The sequence below is a fragment of the Ovis canadensis genome, chromosome 3 (genome assembly GCF_042477335.2).
Source record: "Ovis canadensis isolate MfBH-ARS-UI-01 breed Bighorn chromosome 3, ARS-UI_OviCan_v2, whole genome shotgun sequence".
Lineage (NCBI taxonomy): Eukaryota > Metazoa > Chordata > Mammalia > Artiodactyla > Bovidae > Ovis > Ovis canadensis.
In genome coordinates, this window is record NC_091247.1 from 44,895,158 (window position 1) to 44,912,719 (window position 17,562).

Consider the following 17,562-nt stretch of genomic DNA (forward strand, 5'->3'; position numbering starts at 1 on the left):
GAAGCCTCTTGAGAGTCCCTTGGACTGCAAGGAGATCCATCCAGCCCATTCTGTAGATCAGCCCTGAGTGTTCTTTGGAAGGAATGATGCTAAAGCTGAAACTCCAATACTTTGGCCACCTCATGCGAAGAGTTGACTCATTGGAAAAGACTGTGATGCTGAGAGGGATTGAGGGCAGGAGAAGAAGGGGAGAACAGAGGATGAGATGGCTGGATGGTATCACTGACTCGATGGACGTGAGTCTGAGTGAACTCTGGGAGTTGATGATGGACAGGGCGGCCTGGTGTGCGGCGATTCATGGGGTTGCAAAGAGTCGGACACGACTGAGCAACTGAACTGAACTGAACATTATGTCTTTAAAAACATTTTACATACCTTAATTAAAAAGTATTTTATTGCTAAAAATGCTGAACATCATAGGAACTTTAAGGAAGTCTTAATCTTTGAGCTGGGGGAGGGCCCTGCCTTAATGTTTATAAGTTTGGTGGCTAAAGGTTGGAGAGCCTATGGTAATTTCTTAAAATAAGATGACAGTGAAGTTCACCACGTTGATGGACTTTTCACAAATCGTTTCTCTATAGAATGCAACGATGTTTGTTAGCATTTTTATCTGAAGTAATACTTACAAAACTGGAGTCAATCCTCTCGAATCCTGCTGCTGTTTTATGAACTAAGTTTACATAATATTCTAAATCCTTTTTGTCATTTCAGTAATCTTCATAGCATCCATACTAGGAGTAGGCTTATTTCATCTCAGGAAACCACTTTCTTTAATGATACATAAGAAGCATCTCCTTAAGTGTTAAAGTATTCTCTAGAGATTACAATTAAATTCAGTCTCATCTTCAGACTCCACGTCTAGTTATAGTTCTCTTGCTGTTTTCACAACGTTACTTCCTCCACTGAAGTGTTGACCTCTTCAATGTTGTCCATGAGGGTTGGAATCAAGTTTTTCCAAACCCGTGTTAATGTTGATATTTTTATCTCTTCCCATGAAACATGAATATTCTTAATGGCACCCAGAATGAAGTTGCAAAGTTGGACCCAGCTTTACAACTGAACGACTAGAATGATGAATCCATTCCACAAGGTTTCTTTCTTTCTTTTTTTGTGCCATGCCACATGGCTTACAGGATCTTAGTTCCTGTACCAGAGATTGAAACCATGCCCCAGCAGTGAAAGTGATGAGTCCTAACTGTTGGGCCACCAGGCAATTCCCAGAAGGTTTTCAGTTGAATTTGCCCAGATCTATTATATGGATCACTGTTTACACAGCTATAGCCTTAAGAACTGTTTTTTGTAAGCCATAAGACTTGAATGTCAAAATTGTTGTTCTAGCAGTCATAAAAACAACATTAATCTAATTGTACATCTTCTGTCAGTGTTCTTGAGTGATGAGATGAATTGTCAATGAACAGTAATATTTTCAAAGCAGTCTTAGTTTCTGAGCTGTAGGTCGCAATGGTAGGCTTAAAGTATTCAGTAAGCCCTGTTGTCAACAGATGTGCTATCATCCAGGCTTTGTATTTCCATTTATCGAGCACAGGCAGAGTAGATTTTGCAGAATCTTAAGGACCCTAGGATTGGTTGTGCATTGACTTCTGCTTGAAGTCACCAGCTACATTAGCCCCTAAGAAGAGAGTCAGCCTGTCCTTCAAAACTTTGAAAACAGTCATTGACTTTTCCTTTCCAACTGTGTAATTTCTAGACGGCATCTGCTTTCAATAGAAGGTCGTTTATCTACATTGAAAATTTGTTGTTTATTGTAGCCACCTTCATTAATTGGGACTTACCAGGTGGCTCAGTGATAAAGAATCCACCTGCCAATGCAGGAAATGCAGGAGATGCAGCTTTGATCCCTGGATTAGGAAGATCCCTTGGAGGAGGAAATGGCAATTGACCCCAGTATTCTTGCCTGGGAAATTCCATGGACAACAGAGCCTGGCAGGCTACAGTTCATGGGGCTGCAAATGAGTTGGACCCAACTGAGCGACTGAGCACAAGCACTTCATTAATTATTTTAGCTAGGTCTTCTAGATCACTTGGTATAGGTTCTGCATCTACACTTGTTACTTCCCCTTGTATTTTAATGTTCTGAATATGGTTTCTTTCCTTAAACATTGTAAACCAACCTCTGTTAGCTTTAGACATTTCTTCTGCAGCTTCTTCACCTCTCTTAGTCTTCATAAAATTGAAGAGTTAGGACCTTGCTTTGCATTAGGCTTTGGCTTATGGAATGTTGTGGCTGATCTGTCCAGGTCGCCAACTCTTTCTCCATTATCACCAATAAAGTTGTTTCTTATCATTTGTGTGTCCAGTGGAGAAACACTTTTTCCTTTAAGAACCTTTCCTGTACAGTCACAACTTATCTGTTTGACTCAGGAGGCCTAGCTCTTAGCCTGTCGTGACTTTCAACATGCATTCTTCAGTGTATATGTTACTCATGTCCAACTCTTTGTGACCCCATGAACTGTAGCACACCAGACTCCTATGTCCATGGAATTCTCCAGGCCAGAAAGCTGGAGTAGTTTGCCATGCTCTTCTCCAGGGAATCCTCCCAACCCAGGGGTTGAACCTGGGTCTCCCACGTTGCAGTCAGTAAGCTTATGGGTCTCTCACATTCCTCAGTAAGCTTAATCATTTCTAACTTTTGATTTAAAGTGCAATTCTTCCTTTCACTTGGGCACTTAGAGACCTCTGTAGGGCTATCAATTGGCTTAGTTTTAATATTGCTGTGTATTTAGGAATTGTTATTGTTATTCAGTTGCTAAGTACTGTTCAACTCTTTGCAACCCAATGGACTTCAGCATGCCAGGCTTCTCTGTCCTTCACTATCTCCAGGAGTTTGCTCAAACTCATGTCCATTGAGTTGATGATGCCATCCAACCACTCATCTTCTGTCACCCCCTTCTACTGCACTCAGTCTTTCCCATCATCAGGGTATTTTCCACTGAGTTGGCTCTTCACATCAGGTGGCCAAAGTATTGGAGCTTCAGCTTCAGCATCAGTCCTTCCAATGAATATTCAGGACTGATTTCCTTTAGGAGTGACTGGTTTGATCTCCTTGTTCTCAAGAGTCCTCCAGCACCACAATTTGAAAGCATCAATTCTTTGGCATAACTTTTATTTAGTAATAAATACACATTCAGAAAACTGCAGGAAATAAGAGGACAGGGAAGCCTGGCGTGCTGCAGTTCATGGGGTTGGAAAGAGTCGGACACTGAGCCACTGAACAACAACAACAACAAATGCATTCAGAAAAAAGAGAAAAACACAGTGTTATGAATAGCTGTCTCTGAAGAGCGGAAATATAGGAAATTAAACTTTTTTGTTCTTTTCTAGATTTTATACAGTGAACACGTTACTTCTGTAATCAGAAAGGCAAATTATATTGACATTGGCATAAGAATGATAGAAAAAAAAGAAATGAAGGCTATGACCAAAGACAGTGGTGCACACAGGTCCCAGGAGGCAGTAAGATCTGCCCCAACTGGATCTTCAGCAGGGCTTATCTATTCTCCTTCCTGGGAACATTCTTTTTGAACCCATGTGCAATCCTACTTCTTTAGGGCTCAGCTTTACTAAGTCACCTAGAGAAGCCTTCACTGCCATTGAGACTAAGTTTGTAACCCTCTTACATATTCTCATTATGTTTAACATTTAAAGTAGTTTTTGAATTGAGGTATAATTGAGTTATAACATTAGGTTAGTTTCCAGCGTACAGCATAATGATTTGGTAAGTCTGATTAATATCTACCACTATACATAGTTTTTTCCTGTGATAAAAACTTTTAATATTTATCTCTTTGCAATTTTCAAATATGCAGTACATCGTTATTGACTGGAGTCACCATGCTGTACATGATATCCCCATGACTTGTTTATTTTATAACTGAAGTTTGTGCCTTTTGATCCCATTTGCCCATTTCATCTACCCTCCCCTTCACCCTCCTGACTTTGGCAACCAGTCTGTTCCCTGTGTCTGTGAGCTTGTGGTTTATTTTTTTTTAGATTCTGCATGTAAGTGGAGTTCTCTGGCATTTGTCTCTCTCTGACTTGTTTCACTTAGCATAGTGCCCTCAAGGTCCATTCAAGTTGTCACAAATGGTAGGATTTCATTCTTTTGATGGCTTAATTCCATTCTGAATATATACCACCATCCATTCATTCATTGATGGGTACCTAGATCTTGGCTATTGTAAATAATGCTGCAATGATCATGATATAATGGTACCTATATCTTTTTGAGGTAGTGTTTTTATGTTCTTTGGATAAATACCCAGAGGGGAAGTTGCTGGATCACATGATAGTTCTACTGTTAATTTTTTGAGAATCCTGAATACTGTTTTCCATAGTGAATGCATCGATTTACATTTCCACCAGCAGTGCTGAAGTGTCCCCTGTTCTCCACATCCCTCACCAACATTTGTTATTTCTTATCTTCTTGATAAATGTTATTCTAAATAATCTGAAATAATCACAAAGTTTTATTGGAAACTTGCTAGTATAGAGAACTTTGTATCTTGAACCATTTGAGAGTAAGTTACCAACCTGATGCCTCACCACTCCCAAATGCTTTAGTGTGTGTTTCCTAAAGAAAAGGTGTAGTCCAGTGTCACGTATATAACCATCAGAATCAAGAAATTAATTGTAATAATAGTACTCCCATCTAACACACAAAGAGTTTCACCCATTGTCCTTTTTTAAAAAAATTAATTTATTTTTTGGTTGTGTAAGGTCTTCATTGCTGTGTGGGCTTTCTCTCGTTGTGACAAGAGAGGGCTATTGTATAGCTGCACTATGCAGCTTCTCATTGCTGTGGCTTTCTCTTGTTGCAGAGCACAGACTCTAGGGCACATGGGCTTAGTAGTTGTGGCTCCCAGGCTCTAGAACACAGGCTCAGTAGTTGTGGCACATGGGCTTAGTCACTCAATGATATGTGGGTTCCTGGATCAGGAATAAAACCCATGCCTCCTGCATTGGTACGCAGATTCTTCACCATTGAGTCACCAGGGAAGCCCCAATTGTCCTTTAAAGCAAGTGGTTGTTGTTCAGAATTATGTTACATTTAGTTATCATGTCTCTTTAGTCTCTAATTCTGGAACAAATCCTTCAGCTTTTTAATTTTTAAAAATTTATTTTTTAACTTCTGTGACTTCAACACTTATGAAGATTTTATACCACTTACTTTGTAGTATATCCCTAAATTTAGATACATTTGAAGTTTCCTCATAAGTAGGTTCAGATTATGCTTGTTTGGTGGGAAGTATACAGAAGAATAATGCTGTATTCTCAATGCATCCTAACATGCAGTGCACAGTTTCAATCCATGTCTTTATTGATGGTGTTCATGATCACTTCGTTAAGGGGGTGTCTGCTAGGCTGCTCCACTGCAAAGTTACTATCTCCTTTAGAGTTAATATTTTGCAAGGTGTTACCTTAAAAATATGTGAATATCTTATTCTTCATTAAACTTTAAATATTTTTTAATAGGTGTATGTATTTTTTAAAAACATGAGTGATCTGTGATGATCTTTTATTTGTTTTGCCATGTGGGCTCTTAGTTCTCTGACCAAGGGTTGAAACCATTCCCCTTGTACTGGAAGCACAGAGTGATAACCACTGGACTTCCAGGGAAGTCCCTGCTGCTGCTGCTGCTAAGTCGCTTCAGCCGTGTCAGACTCTGTGCGACCCCATAGACGGCAACCCATCAGGCTCCCCCGTCCCTGGGATTCTCCAGGCAAGAACACTGGAGTGGGTTGCCATTTCCCTCTCTGATACATGAAAGTGAAGAGTGAAAGTGAAGTCGTTCAGTCGTGTCCGACTCTTCGCGACCCCATGGACTGCAGCCTACCAGGCTCCTCTGTTCATGGGATTTTCCAAGCAAGAGTACTGGAGTAGGGTGCCATTGCCTTCTCCAAGGAAAGTCCCTAAATATATATATATATATATTTATATATATATATATTCCCCCCCCCCCCGCAGGGAAGCCCAAAGTTTCCAGGATTTTATACTTAAACTTTTCTCAACATTTAAAACCTCTAGATTATCTCCTCTACTCTTAGGTTTTGACTCCATCTCTAAGTAAGTCTCATTTGACTCTGCACACATATATCTTGCTACCTTCTGGATATCTTTTTTTTTTCTTTTACTTTACAATACTGTATTGATTTTGCCATACATCAACATGAATCCGCCACTGGTGTACATGAGTTCCCAATCCTGAACCCCCCTTGCACCTCCCTCTCTGTACCATCTCTCTGGGTCATCCCAGTGCACCAGCCCTAAGCATCCTGTATCCTGCATCGAACCTAGACTGGTGATTCATTTCTTATATGATATTATACATGTTTCAATGCCATTCTCCCAAATCATCCCACCCTCTCCCTCTCCCACAGAGTCCAAAGGTCTGTTCTATACATCTGTGTCTCTTTTGCTGTCTCGCATACAGGGTTATCATTACAATCTTTCTAAATTCCATATATATGTGTTAGTATACTGTATTAGTGTTTTTCTTTCTGGCTTACTTCACTCTGTATAATCGGCTCCAATTTCATCCACCTCATTAGAACTGATTCAAATGTATTCTTTTTAATGGCTGAGTAATACTCCATTGTGTATATGTACCACAGCTTTCTTACCCATTCATCTGCTGATGGACATCTAGGTTGCTTCCATGTCCTGGCTATTATAAACAGTGCTGCGATGAACACTGGGGTACAAGTGTCTCTTTCAAGTCTGGTTTCCTCGGTGTGTATGCCCAGCAGTGGGATTGCTGGGTCATAGGGAAGTTCTATTCCCAGTTTTTTAAGGAATCTCCACACTGTTCTCCATAGTGGCTGTACTAGTTTGCATTCCCACCAACAGTGTAAGAGGGTTCCCTTTTCTCCACACCCTCTCCAGCATTTATTGCTTGTAGACTTTTGGATCACAGCCATTCTGACAGGTGTGAAATGGTACCTCATTGTGGTTTTGATTTGCATTTCTCTGATAATGAGTGATGTTGAGCATCTTTTCATGTGTTAGCCATCCGTATGTCTTCTTTGGAGAAATGTCTGTTTAGTTCTTTGGCCCATTTTTTGATTGGGTCGTTTATTTTTCTGGAATTGAGCTGCAGGAGTTGCTTGTATATTTTTTAGATTAATTCTTTGTCAGTTGCTTCATTCGCTATTATTTTCTCCCATTCTGAAGGCTGTCTTTTCACCTTGTTTATCGTTTCCTTTGTTGTGCAGAAGCTTTTAATTTTAATTAGATCCCATTTGTTTATTTTTGCTTTTATTTCCAGTATTCTGGGAGATGTGTCATAGAGGATCTTGCTGTGATTTATGTTGGAAAGTGTTTTGCCTATGTTCTCCTCTAGGAGTTTTATAGTTTCTGGTCTTAAACGTTTAGATCTTTAATCCATTTTGAGTTTATTTTTGTGTGTGGTGTTAGAAAGTGATCTAGTTTCATTCTTTTACAAGTGGTTGACCAGTTTTCCCAGCACCACTTGTTAAAAGAGATTGTCTTTAATCCATTTCATATTCTTACCTCGTTTGTTGAAGATAAGGTGTCCATAGGTGTGGATTTATCTCTGGGCTTTCTGTTTTGTTCCATTGATCTATATTTCTGTCTTTGTGCCAGTACAATACTGTTTTGATGACTGTGGCTTTGTAGTAGAGCCTGAAGTCAGCCAGGTTGATTCCTCTAGTTCCATTCTTCTTTCTCAAGATTGCTTTGGCTATTCGAGGTGTTTTGTATTTCCATGCAAATTGTGAAATTATTTGTTCTAGCTCTGTGAAAAATACCATTGGTAGCTTGATAGGGATTGCATTGAATCTGTAGATTGCTTTGGGGTAGTATACTCATTTTCACTATATTGATTCTTCTGATCCATGAACATGGTCTATTTCTCCATCTGTTAGTGTCCTCTTTGATTTCTTTCACCAGTGTTTTATAGTTTTGTGTATATAGGTCTTTAGTTTCTTTAGGTAGATATATTCCTAAGTATTTTATTCTTTTTGTTGCAGTGGTGAATGGAATTGTTTCCTTAATTTCTTTTTCTATTTTCTCATTATTAGTGTATAGGAATGCAAGGGATTTCTGTGTGTTGATTTTATATCCTGCAACTTTACTATATTCATTGATTAGCTCTAGTAATTTTCTGGTGGAGTCTTTAGGGTTTTCTATGTAGAGGAGCATGTCATCTGCAAACAGTGAGAGTTTTACTTCTTCTTTTCCAATTTGGATTCCTTTTATTTCTTTTTCTGCTCTGATTGCTGTGGCCAAAGCTTCCAGAACTATGTTGAACAGTAGAGGTGAAAGTGGGCACCCTTGTCTTGTTCTTGACTTTAGGGGAAATGCTTTCAATTTTTCACCATTGAGGATGATGTTTGCTGTAGGCTTGTCATATATAGCTTTTATTATGTTGAGGTATCCTAAATATATTTTTAACTTAATTTGTCCCTATGGGCTCAGGTACCATTTTATTCAGTGATTTTAATCCATTAGTACCATTATTGATTCTGATGTTTAAGTTGTCCCTGAGTGGTCAGTGGGACACCTTGCAAACTGACTTCTCTTATCATTGTGCCACATCCCTGTCAATACTTGGGCATTTCCATTCTTTCTGGCACAACTGATCTGATCTATCAGACTGTTATTATATTGATACCTTCCCTTCCTCAGTGCTAGAATCAGCCAGTTCTCTAAGGAGCTTGGTTCCTTTTAGAGGAGAATGGTTTCTAGAAGCCAAGGTGTGCTTCAGGTACACTCATTGCTCTTGGAGTATCATTGCTCCCAGGCACTGTCAATGGCCAGAGCTTAGGGTATGTATGTATGTATGCCTACACACTTACTTGCATCCACATTCATAACTGTACCTCTGTATATTGAAAACCATGAGTTCACACCAGTACCTTAAATTCTAGTCTGTCACCACCGGGTTCATTCTAATGTTCTCTCTTTTTGTATTTGTACTTCTCACACAGTGGGAGAGCTGGGGCTTCTGTATCTTTATTTATTTAAAATCACCCTGTATGCAGACAGTCTTCTATCTCTTTGGCAACTCTCTTCCCTGCATGGATAACTTTGTAGGTTCTGATACCGTTTGTTGGGGTCCCCATGTATGTGGGTGTCTTCCACACTTTATTCAGCCTCTGACAGCCAACATGAGGCCATTGCTCCTATGAATGTCCCTCTCACCCTGCTAGTACTCTGACGTACCATGTCAGACTCACTCTCCGTATCCCCATCTTGCCCTGCTTTTGTTTTAAGAGCCATGCTAAGTCGTGTCAGTCGTGTCCCACCCTGTACGACCCCACAGATGGCAGCCCACCAGGTTCCTCCATCCCTGGGATTCTTCAGGCAAGAATACTGGAGTGGGTTGCCATTTCCTGCTCCAATTTTAAGAGCCATACGCTGGTCCAAATGCAGTAGTTCAGACTTGTGCACAGAATTCATGGCCACTTGTTATATTCATAGTTCTATTCTAGAGTTGTAATATTTAGATGCATGAAATGATGGAATGTTGGAGGATATTGCCTATGTACAATAATGCATATGGTTCTTAGAATTTTTTTCAAGAATCTTTTTATTATTCCTGGGTTGGGAAGATCCCCTGGAGAAGGGATAGGCTACGTACTCTAATATTCTTGGGCTTCCCTCGTGGCTCAGCTGGTAAAAGAATCCTCCTGGAGTGCGAGAGACCTGGGTTCAATCTCTGGGTTGGAAAGATCCCTTGGAGAATGAAAAGGCTACCCACCCCAGTATTCTGGCTTGGAGAATTCCATGGACTGTATAGTCCATGGGGTCACAAAGAGTTGAACACAACTGAGCGATTTTCACTCACTTTATTAAAGTATTATATATGTACTGAAAAGTGTAAAGATTACAAAGATATGTTTTAAACTATCAAAAAGTGAACATACCCATAAAATCTTCACCTAGGTCAAGAAATAAAATATCAGTATCCTAGGAGCCTGACTCATCACCTTTCCCTGGCACTCCTTATTAGATACGGTCAATATAACCAATAGAAATAAACTGCACTCTTTAAATTATATGTCTCAGTTAGTGGCATAATGAAAAAAATGGAACTTCAGTAAGTATACACGATTGATTATTTTGAAAAACTATATTGGAGTAGTTAATTGTACCTTTTTGGGAGAAGTTTTATCCTTCAGTTTGAGAAAGTTCAGAGCAGTCAGTCACTAGGGGGCAGCCTGTACTGCTTCCACTTTAGAAATAGCTGTATCCTTTTGTTAGTAACTTGAGTTATTTTGCATGGAAGGAAACAAATGTTACCCCAAAGAAAGAAGTATTTCAGTGTTCAGAGATAGGAAGAAAATGGACAGTTATTTTATTCTCCTGTAAATCAACTACAAGGACAGATTCCATGGTTAAATCTCTCTCAGCATCTGTCTTTGCTTTTGTAACCCCAGCAGAGCATCCGAACTTGAATGGGTTCGGGAGGGTTTTTGAGTCTAAATAAGCTTCAGATAATTTATCCATACCTTCCTTTAACCCTTCCTTTTCTGCAGATTTCCCCTAAATACCCTCCTGGATTCAAGTTAAGTCAGAGGAAAAAAAAAAAAGCCACAACTCAGAATTCTTCTAGCCAGTTTCATTTGGTATTGCTTAGTGGTAGTTCCTTTTGGTAGTGCCCTGTGAAAAATATCAGAGAAAGCTTGAGAGAAAAAAGTTGGTCATCCTTGACATCAGTTCTTTACCCGTCCTTTCCTCATGCCATTCTAGTTTTGTATATTTCTTTTCTAAGTGGACTGGTAAACTTGCGTTTCGTGTGTATCCCTAGAATAGATGAGCCCATATCTGGATAATTTAGAAGTATTTTATTTCCAGTAACATACAGGTTGTTTCTGTCCTCCTCCCTATCCACCCCCCAACCCTGCCTTACAGTGTGGGTTGGCTTCTCGTTCTCCATAACTTTTTACTACAATCTAATGTTATTTCTTCCTTTCTATAGATAGAGACATTGGGATCTACCAGTATTATGACAAGAAAGAGCCATCAGGTAAAGCGTCTGTTCTACTAAACAGATTTGTATAAACTTACTATTCTAAATTATAAAATACTGACTTAAAAACTGTTTTTATGCACTTTAAATTCTAGAATTTTGAGAAAGTTTACTCCAATTCTTTAGAAAAATGCTAAAGTTAGTATCTGTTTTATGTAAAATAAAGCAGTATTGAGAAAATGCTATAGCAGAACATGAAAATTTTCATTTTACTTCTGATTAAAGTGATAACTGGACAGTATGTTCTTGTTTTTTTATCACTGTCCCAGTAGAGGGCATTGTTAATGCATGGGTCCCACTCATGCTGGTCTCCCGGATCCTTAACTGATATCTGGAATAGGCATTTCTGAGTGAATGATCAATTTTCTTTATCTGATTAATCCTGTTAATCCCAGAAGTTTCTTGATGGGCCAAAAGGTCTTCCCAGCTAGAGTTACTTCCTGTTTGGTCTCTGTTGAAGTGGAGCTTGTGTGGGCATCCCATGTGCTTAGCTTGGTACTTAATAGGCTGACTTCATGGTTCTGATGACAGACTGAAGTAGCTTCTGTTCTGGGCTCAGTTGCAGTTCCCTTCCCTATCTGATGAGATTGCAAACTCAGGATATTGGCCCACCCGTTGTGTTGTGTAAGCCTTTTCACTTCAAATTTAGGAAATCTTCCATGAAATGAAAACATCCAAATTATGGCATTTTCCAACTGCCTTTTTAAAAGTTTAGCATAATTTATTAATCTCAATAATGTGCATATGCACATATAAAATTAAGTGTAATAAAAGTAATTTCCACTTTTTAATCTTTTTTCTAATCTCTCATCTCCTGCAAAATGAGCAACAGATCATGGTAACTTAGAAGAAAAGCAGAGGCTGGCAGAATGTAAGTTTACTTTATATTTTTTTGGAATTATTGTAAAACTAGAATTTTGATATCCCTGAAGATTTTGTCTTAAAACATATTTTAAGCTGTCTATACAAATAGGAAATGTTATCCTTTCTATATTTCTTATAAATTTCTCCTGTTTAGGTGCATAAACATATGAGTAAGAATTATATTGTTAGAAATTTCTGATTTAGACCATTGAAATCTCTCTCAACTTTTGGTGAGATATGTGCTTATGTAAACAGCATAAGCTTATGATATATGCTTATGCATAAGATATATGCTTATGTATTTCTTAATGAACTGCCTTTATCTTATTGAATATACTTAAACTAAGTGTACCATGGTTCTGTTAACATTTTATTATCCATATTATACCTAAATTATTATTTTGTTCTAACCATTGTAAGAAAATAAGATTTGTAATTATTAGTATTAACATTTTATTCTCTCTAGTCTTTACTAATTTCAAATATATAAACATGTTATATATGTAATATGGCTACAGTATAATATGGCTAAAATATGACTGTTTTATTTAGAATATAAGCAGGGCTAAATATTCTACTTGTTCTCATTTTAAATGGTCAAGCTAACATTTAGTTTTTAAAAATACTATATTAGTACCTGTGGCAGAGATTTGAAACTTTTTACATATGTTTTGCACATTGTAAATTATGTTTATAGAAATCATTAATTTACTTAAATAAAACAGCATTCTCCTATAAATATTTTAATGTCTGTATGTATTTTATACTACATATATATGCATATGAAACACATGTGCACACATTTAAAATTGTTTACGAAAATTCAGAGATGAATTCATTTTTGTGATGAAATAGGTGTCATATCACTGTAATAAATTTATTATTTTTTAATTCTTTTAAATAGAACTTTTTAGTTTGTTTTAGGCTATCATTGAGATTCTACTAAATAACATTAACTTTTAAATAAAGCAAAGGCTTATCATTATTGAATTGTGGTGTAGATTTTAGAAAGAATAATTTTATATAGAAAAGAGCACTATTAGTGTCTAATTTATTAAAATTTAGATTTCCCTCAATTTTATCCTTAATGTGTGATGCTTAATTTTAAATTCATTTTCTGTATATTATTTTTAAAATTTTGTTTCTTTCCTCACTATATTCATTTACTCATAGGAGATTTCAGATCTGATAGATTATTTGCTGAGTTTAGAATTTCTTTTGTATTGAATTTTTAAATTAATTATATGAAAATAAATTTGCTTCTATGATAAAGAGTGGGTCATTAACTGTTATGTCCTAGGTTCATGAGCCTCGGAAACTTTCCCAGGGATTCTCTGAGCGTTGTTAGTTGTCATCATAAAATTATGATCTTGGAGATTGTTTTGTGGTAAAAATCCTATTTCTATGACAAAGCCTTTCAAAAGACTATCATTTGATGATGGAAATGAAGGCTACTTCCTTTCAATTAAGGAAATGTTTTGTTTTAATCTTCCTAAGGCATACTGCTCAGCAGAGTTTCCTTTTTAAATCTTGTTCAGCTAACTGTAGTACATGTTTTGTTTTCCAGCACGAGATTTTCCATGGACGCTCAAAAACAGACGCCCAGAAAAACTTCGAGACTCACTTAAGGAGTTGGAGGTATCTTTCCAAAAGTTTCAAAAATGGCAATGAACAAATCTGTTTTAAAACATCTTTCAACAGCTTTAATTTTCATAAAGGATCAGCTCTCCTGGTGATGATAGTGTTGCTTTTGTCCAGTGAGGAGTTCCAAAACAGTTGCATCTTTGTGTGGCATGCTGATATATATATATATATATATTTTTTTTTTTTCAGAAGCACTTTAACTGATAACGACAATGTGTATAGCCAACTGCAGTCTCCCTTTTTCTCTTTTCTTCAGGAGCTGATGCAAAACAGTCAGTGTGTGCTGAGCAAATGGAAGAACAAATATGTCTGTCAGGTAAAAAGGCTTGACGTGCTTTCGCAGTGTTTAACCAGTGGAGCTGAAAACTATGCAGTAATTGGTATTCTTGTGTTATGATAGGTAATGGACATAAACTTTTCAGGAGCAGGTATTTCATAGTTTGAATTCTAGTCATTCTGGAACTAACATTTGATTGACTCAGGCTGCCTCATTAATGAGTATAGTTGTACTGACATTATAAGCACGAATAACCATCTTTTCAGATGGTATTTTTTGTCATAGATTTAATCATATTTTTGAATGAAGGTGACACCGAGGGACAAAAACTTTTTTGACCACTCTTGTAAGCATTTGTGCACAGCATGCTTGTGGAAATTGACAAGCAAACTAGCCTTAGACCTAACATAAGACATTTGCTGTTACTTTTCGAATCCTCTAAGCTGCACTGTTTACTATGGTAGCCAGTAGTCACCTGTGGCTATTTAAATGTAAATTTAAACTAATTAAAATTAAAAATTCAGTTCCTCAGTTGCACTAACCACATTTTAAGTGCTCAGTCACCACGTGATATAACTACAGAGCATTTCCATCATGTAATGTTCTTTGGGATAGCACTTAGAGCCTGGACAAGGTGAGGCACATGTTGAATGGGTCTAGATTCAGGACATAATAATCACTTGTCCATTGATCACAAAATAATGGACAAATGTCTCAGCTATATCAATAGGCTTAAAAAATACTACCTGCCTGGAAAAATGTTACCTGCTTATGATAAAAAGTCATTAGTCATATTCTACACATACATGTATTTGAAGTTACATCAGTACTACTTGTAATTATAGATATTTATGGAATTAAATATCCTGTATCAACTCAAATTCTTGTTTACAATGTGATTTACATATTTTAGGTCTGACTACTCTTGTTTGAAGTTTAGACCTGTGGCTCTATCCATAAATCTACAACATTGAATTTGTAGTAATTACAAACTTATCTTAATCTTCTATTTAAGTGAGTATAGACTTCATTTTAGCGGACTCTAATGTTTCCTTATTTTTTGTTTAAACTAGTCTCCTTTAGGGGCTTCCCTGGTGGCTCAGAGGTTAAAGCGTCTGCCCGCAATGCGGGAGACATGGGTTCGATCCCTGGGTCGGGAAGATTCCCCTGGAGAAGGAAATGGCAACCCACTGCAGTGTTCTTGTCTGGAGAATCCCACGGACGGAGGAGCCTGGTGGGCTACAGTCCATGGGGTCACAAAGAGTCGGACACGACTGAGCGACTTCACTTTCACTAATTTTCAGTCTCCTTTTGCTCACAAAAGTGACTTTAGTTACCTCCTCAACCATCACAATTACTACTCTCCAGAGACTTTTAAAAAGCTGAATTAATATTTTAGAATCATAATACTACTTAAAATAAACTTAGGATATTGTTGAAAAGGATGAAATTATTTAAAAATTCATAATTTGTTTTCAGAAAAGTTTTAATCAAACTTTAAAACTTGAATACAAAATATGTACCAGAAAGTTGTAAACTTAGTACAATTCAAATTGTACTTCTCAATGTTGTTACTCACTTTAAAAGCTGGTTCAAAATTCTTTGACTGGAGGGCAAGCCTACCACCTATAGCAAGAGGTGTGTCTCATGGCCTTCACCCTTACCGTTGCACAGGTAAGTTGGAACTTGTCAGGCATCTTAAAATATGCAGTGGAGCATCCCAGTAGGCAATACTTTTTAAATAGATTTTAATGTATTTTAATTTAATAAACAGGTTTGTGTGTACATTTGTATGGGAGAATAGGAAGAGGGATATCCCTCACTGTTGAATTAATTCAATTCAGAAAATGAATTTACATGATAGAATATATATAAAATTGCCATCGTAATTTACAGCAACCTGACAATACTAATTTCTTAGGCCATTGTACCAATGAGTCTGCTTTTAACACTTCTAATGGAACTTATCTTTATGTTCTGCCATATTTTGTAATTTCTTTCTATGATTGATAAGATATTCTTTAAATAAACCTTTTAATATCAGCACATCTTTGGTGTGATATATTTCAACAAGATAACTTGATCTTTACTCTGCCCACAAGTCCAGCTTAGTCTCCACATCATTAAGGCCTATTTTTTAAATTTTATTTATTTATTTTAATTGAAGGATAATTACTTTACAATATCATGATGGTTTTTGCCATACATCAGTAGAATTGGCCATAGGTATTCATGTGTCCCTTCCATCCTGAACTCCCTCCCACCCTCTTCCACATCCTATCCCTTCAGATTGTCACAGAGCACCAGCTTTGGGTGCCCTGCCTCATCCATCAAGCTCACACTGGTTATCTGTTTTACATATGGTAATGTGTATGTTTCAAATCATGCCATCCTCTCCTTTTAGGGCCTTTGAAGGACCTCCTAACATTATCTACCCACTTCCTCAGTTTCTAGACAGGACTATTGGCTAGGTCTTCTGAAAATATGTTTGTCTTATTCTTAAAGATCTCTAGTAGAACAGTAAATTAAAAATTTGGTGTTCAAGCTAAATTTTCAGAAGGATCCCCTTAACCTTTTGTTAGTTGGAAAATAAGCAAACCATCTCTACAGACTCCCCAGGGGGGTCCCGTTTTTTGTGCGTCATCCAGTGTGGTGACTCTAAAGATAACCTGAGCTTTAATTTTTATTAATAATTTCTCCATGTATTTAACCCTAAAATGGCAGCAGTTGACCACAACATAGTATTGTCTAAAAGAAGTGGGAAAAAGTTCCTCAGGGTCATGGTGCTAAACGCAGTTGGACTCTTCAGTTTCTGACTGCAGCCACTCCTTAACGAATGTAAATCTTTTAGCCCCACCTGCCCCTTTTCCCCAGGAAAGGGACAACTTTAGGCTGTATAGGGTTTCTCATGGTTATCTTCTTTTCAAGGGATCCCTATTTCTTCAAATGGTTCAATTGTTTGGGATTTAGCAAGGCATCTACAACAACAATTTCAAAAGATGCAATCTGAGCCTGGATTTTCCCCTCTGATGAATGTTTTTCTCTTTTTAAATAGGTTATCGTTATTATCAAAGCTAAGTTAATGTTGTTGATTCAGTGACACATAAATTATACTATTTAAAACTAATTCCTTCTACTTGTAAATTCAGAACAGTTTATAAATCTAGACTTACTTATATATACGTTCTTCATGAAATTGTCTTTTGAAGTTGGTTTTTCAGACTGTACCTAATCCTAGTTTGAAATGAATAAAAAGTGAGACATAATTTAGAGTTGTAGTTTTACTAGCTATCACATAAATTTCTCATTGTTTTTATGGTCTCCTAAAATTATTTTGAGAAAATGCTTAATAGTTTCCTGCTTTGAATTTCTTTTTCTTTTTTTTTTTTTAACTTTATTTTACTTTCCAATACTGTATTGGTTTTGCCATACATTGACATGAATCCACCACGGGTGTATACAAGCTCCCAATCCTGAATCCCCCTTCCACCTCCCACCCCATATCATCTCTTTGGATCATCCCCATGTACCAGCCCCAAGCATCCTGTATCCTGTATCAAACACAGACTGGCACTTCGTTTCTTACATGATAGTATACATGTTTCAATGCCATTCTCCCAAATCACCCCACCCTCTCCCTCTCCCTCAGAGTCCAAAAGTCCATTCTATACATCTGTGTCTCTTTTGCTGTCTCACATCCAGGGTCATCATTACCATCTTTCTAAATTCCGTATATATGTGTCAGTATACTGTATTGGTGTTT

The 17,562-nt window shown here is 37.3% G+C and overlaps 1 protein-coding gene across 12 annotated transcripts in view; it reads left to right on the forward strand.

The window, feature by feature from the left end:
* The window catches only part of WDPCP (WD repeat containing planar cell polarity effector), a 604,312-nt gene that overhangs the window by 214,770 nt on the left and 371,980 nt on the right, over positions 1-17,562 (forward strand). For 10 of the 12 annotated variants that reach the window (XM_069583054.1, XM_069583057.1, XM_069583055.1 and 7 more), the window contains 4 exons: positions 10,964-11,011; positions 11,847-11,885; positions 13,446-13,516; positions 13,779-13,838. In XM_069583054.1, the coding sequence (XP_069439155.1) occupies positions 10,964-11,011; positions 11,847-11,885; positions 13,446-13,516; positions 13,779-13,838 (218 nt within the window). Of the gene's footprint in view, positions 1-10,963; positions 11,012-11,840; positions 11,886-13,445; positions 13,517-13,778; positions 13,839-17,562 lie in introns of all 12 variants that reach the window. The other 2 variants (XM_069583050.1, XM_069583046.1) reach the window with 1 other exon arrangement.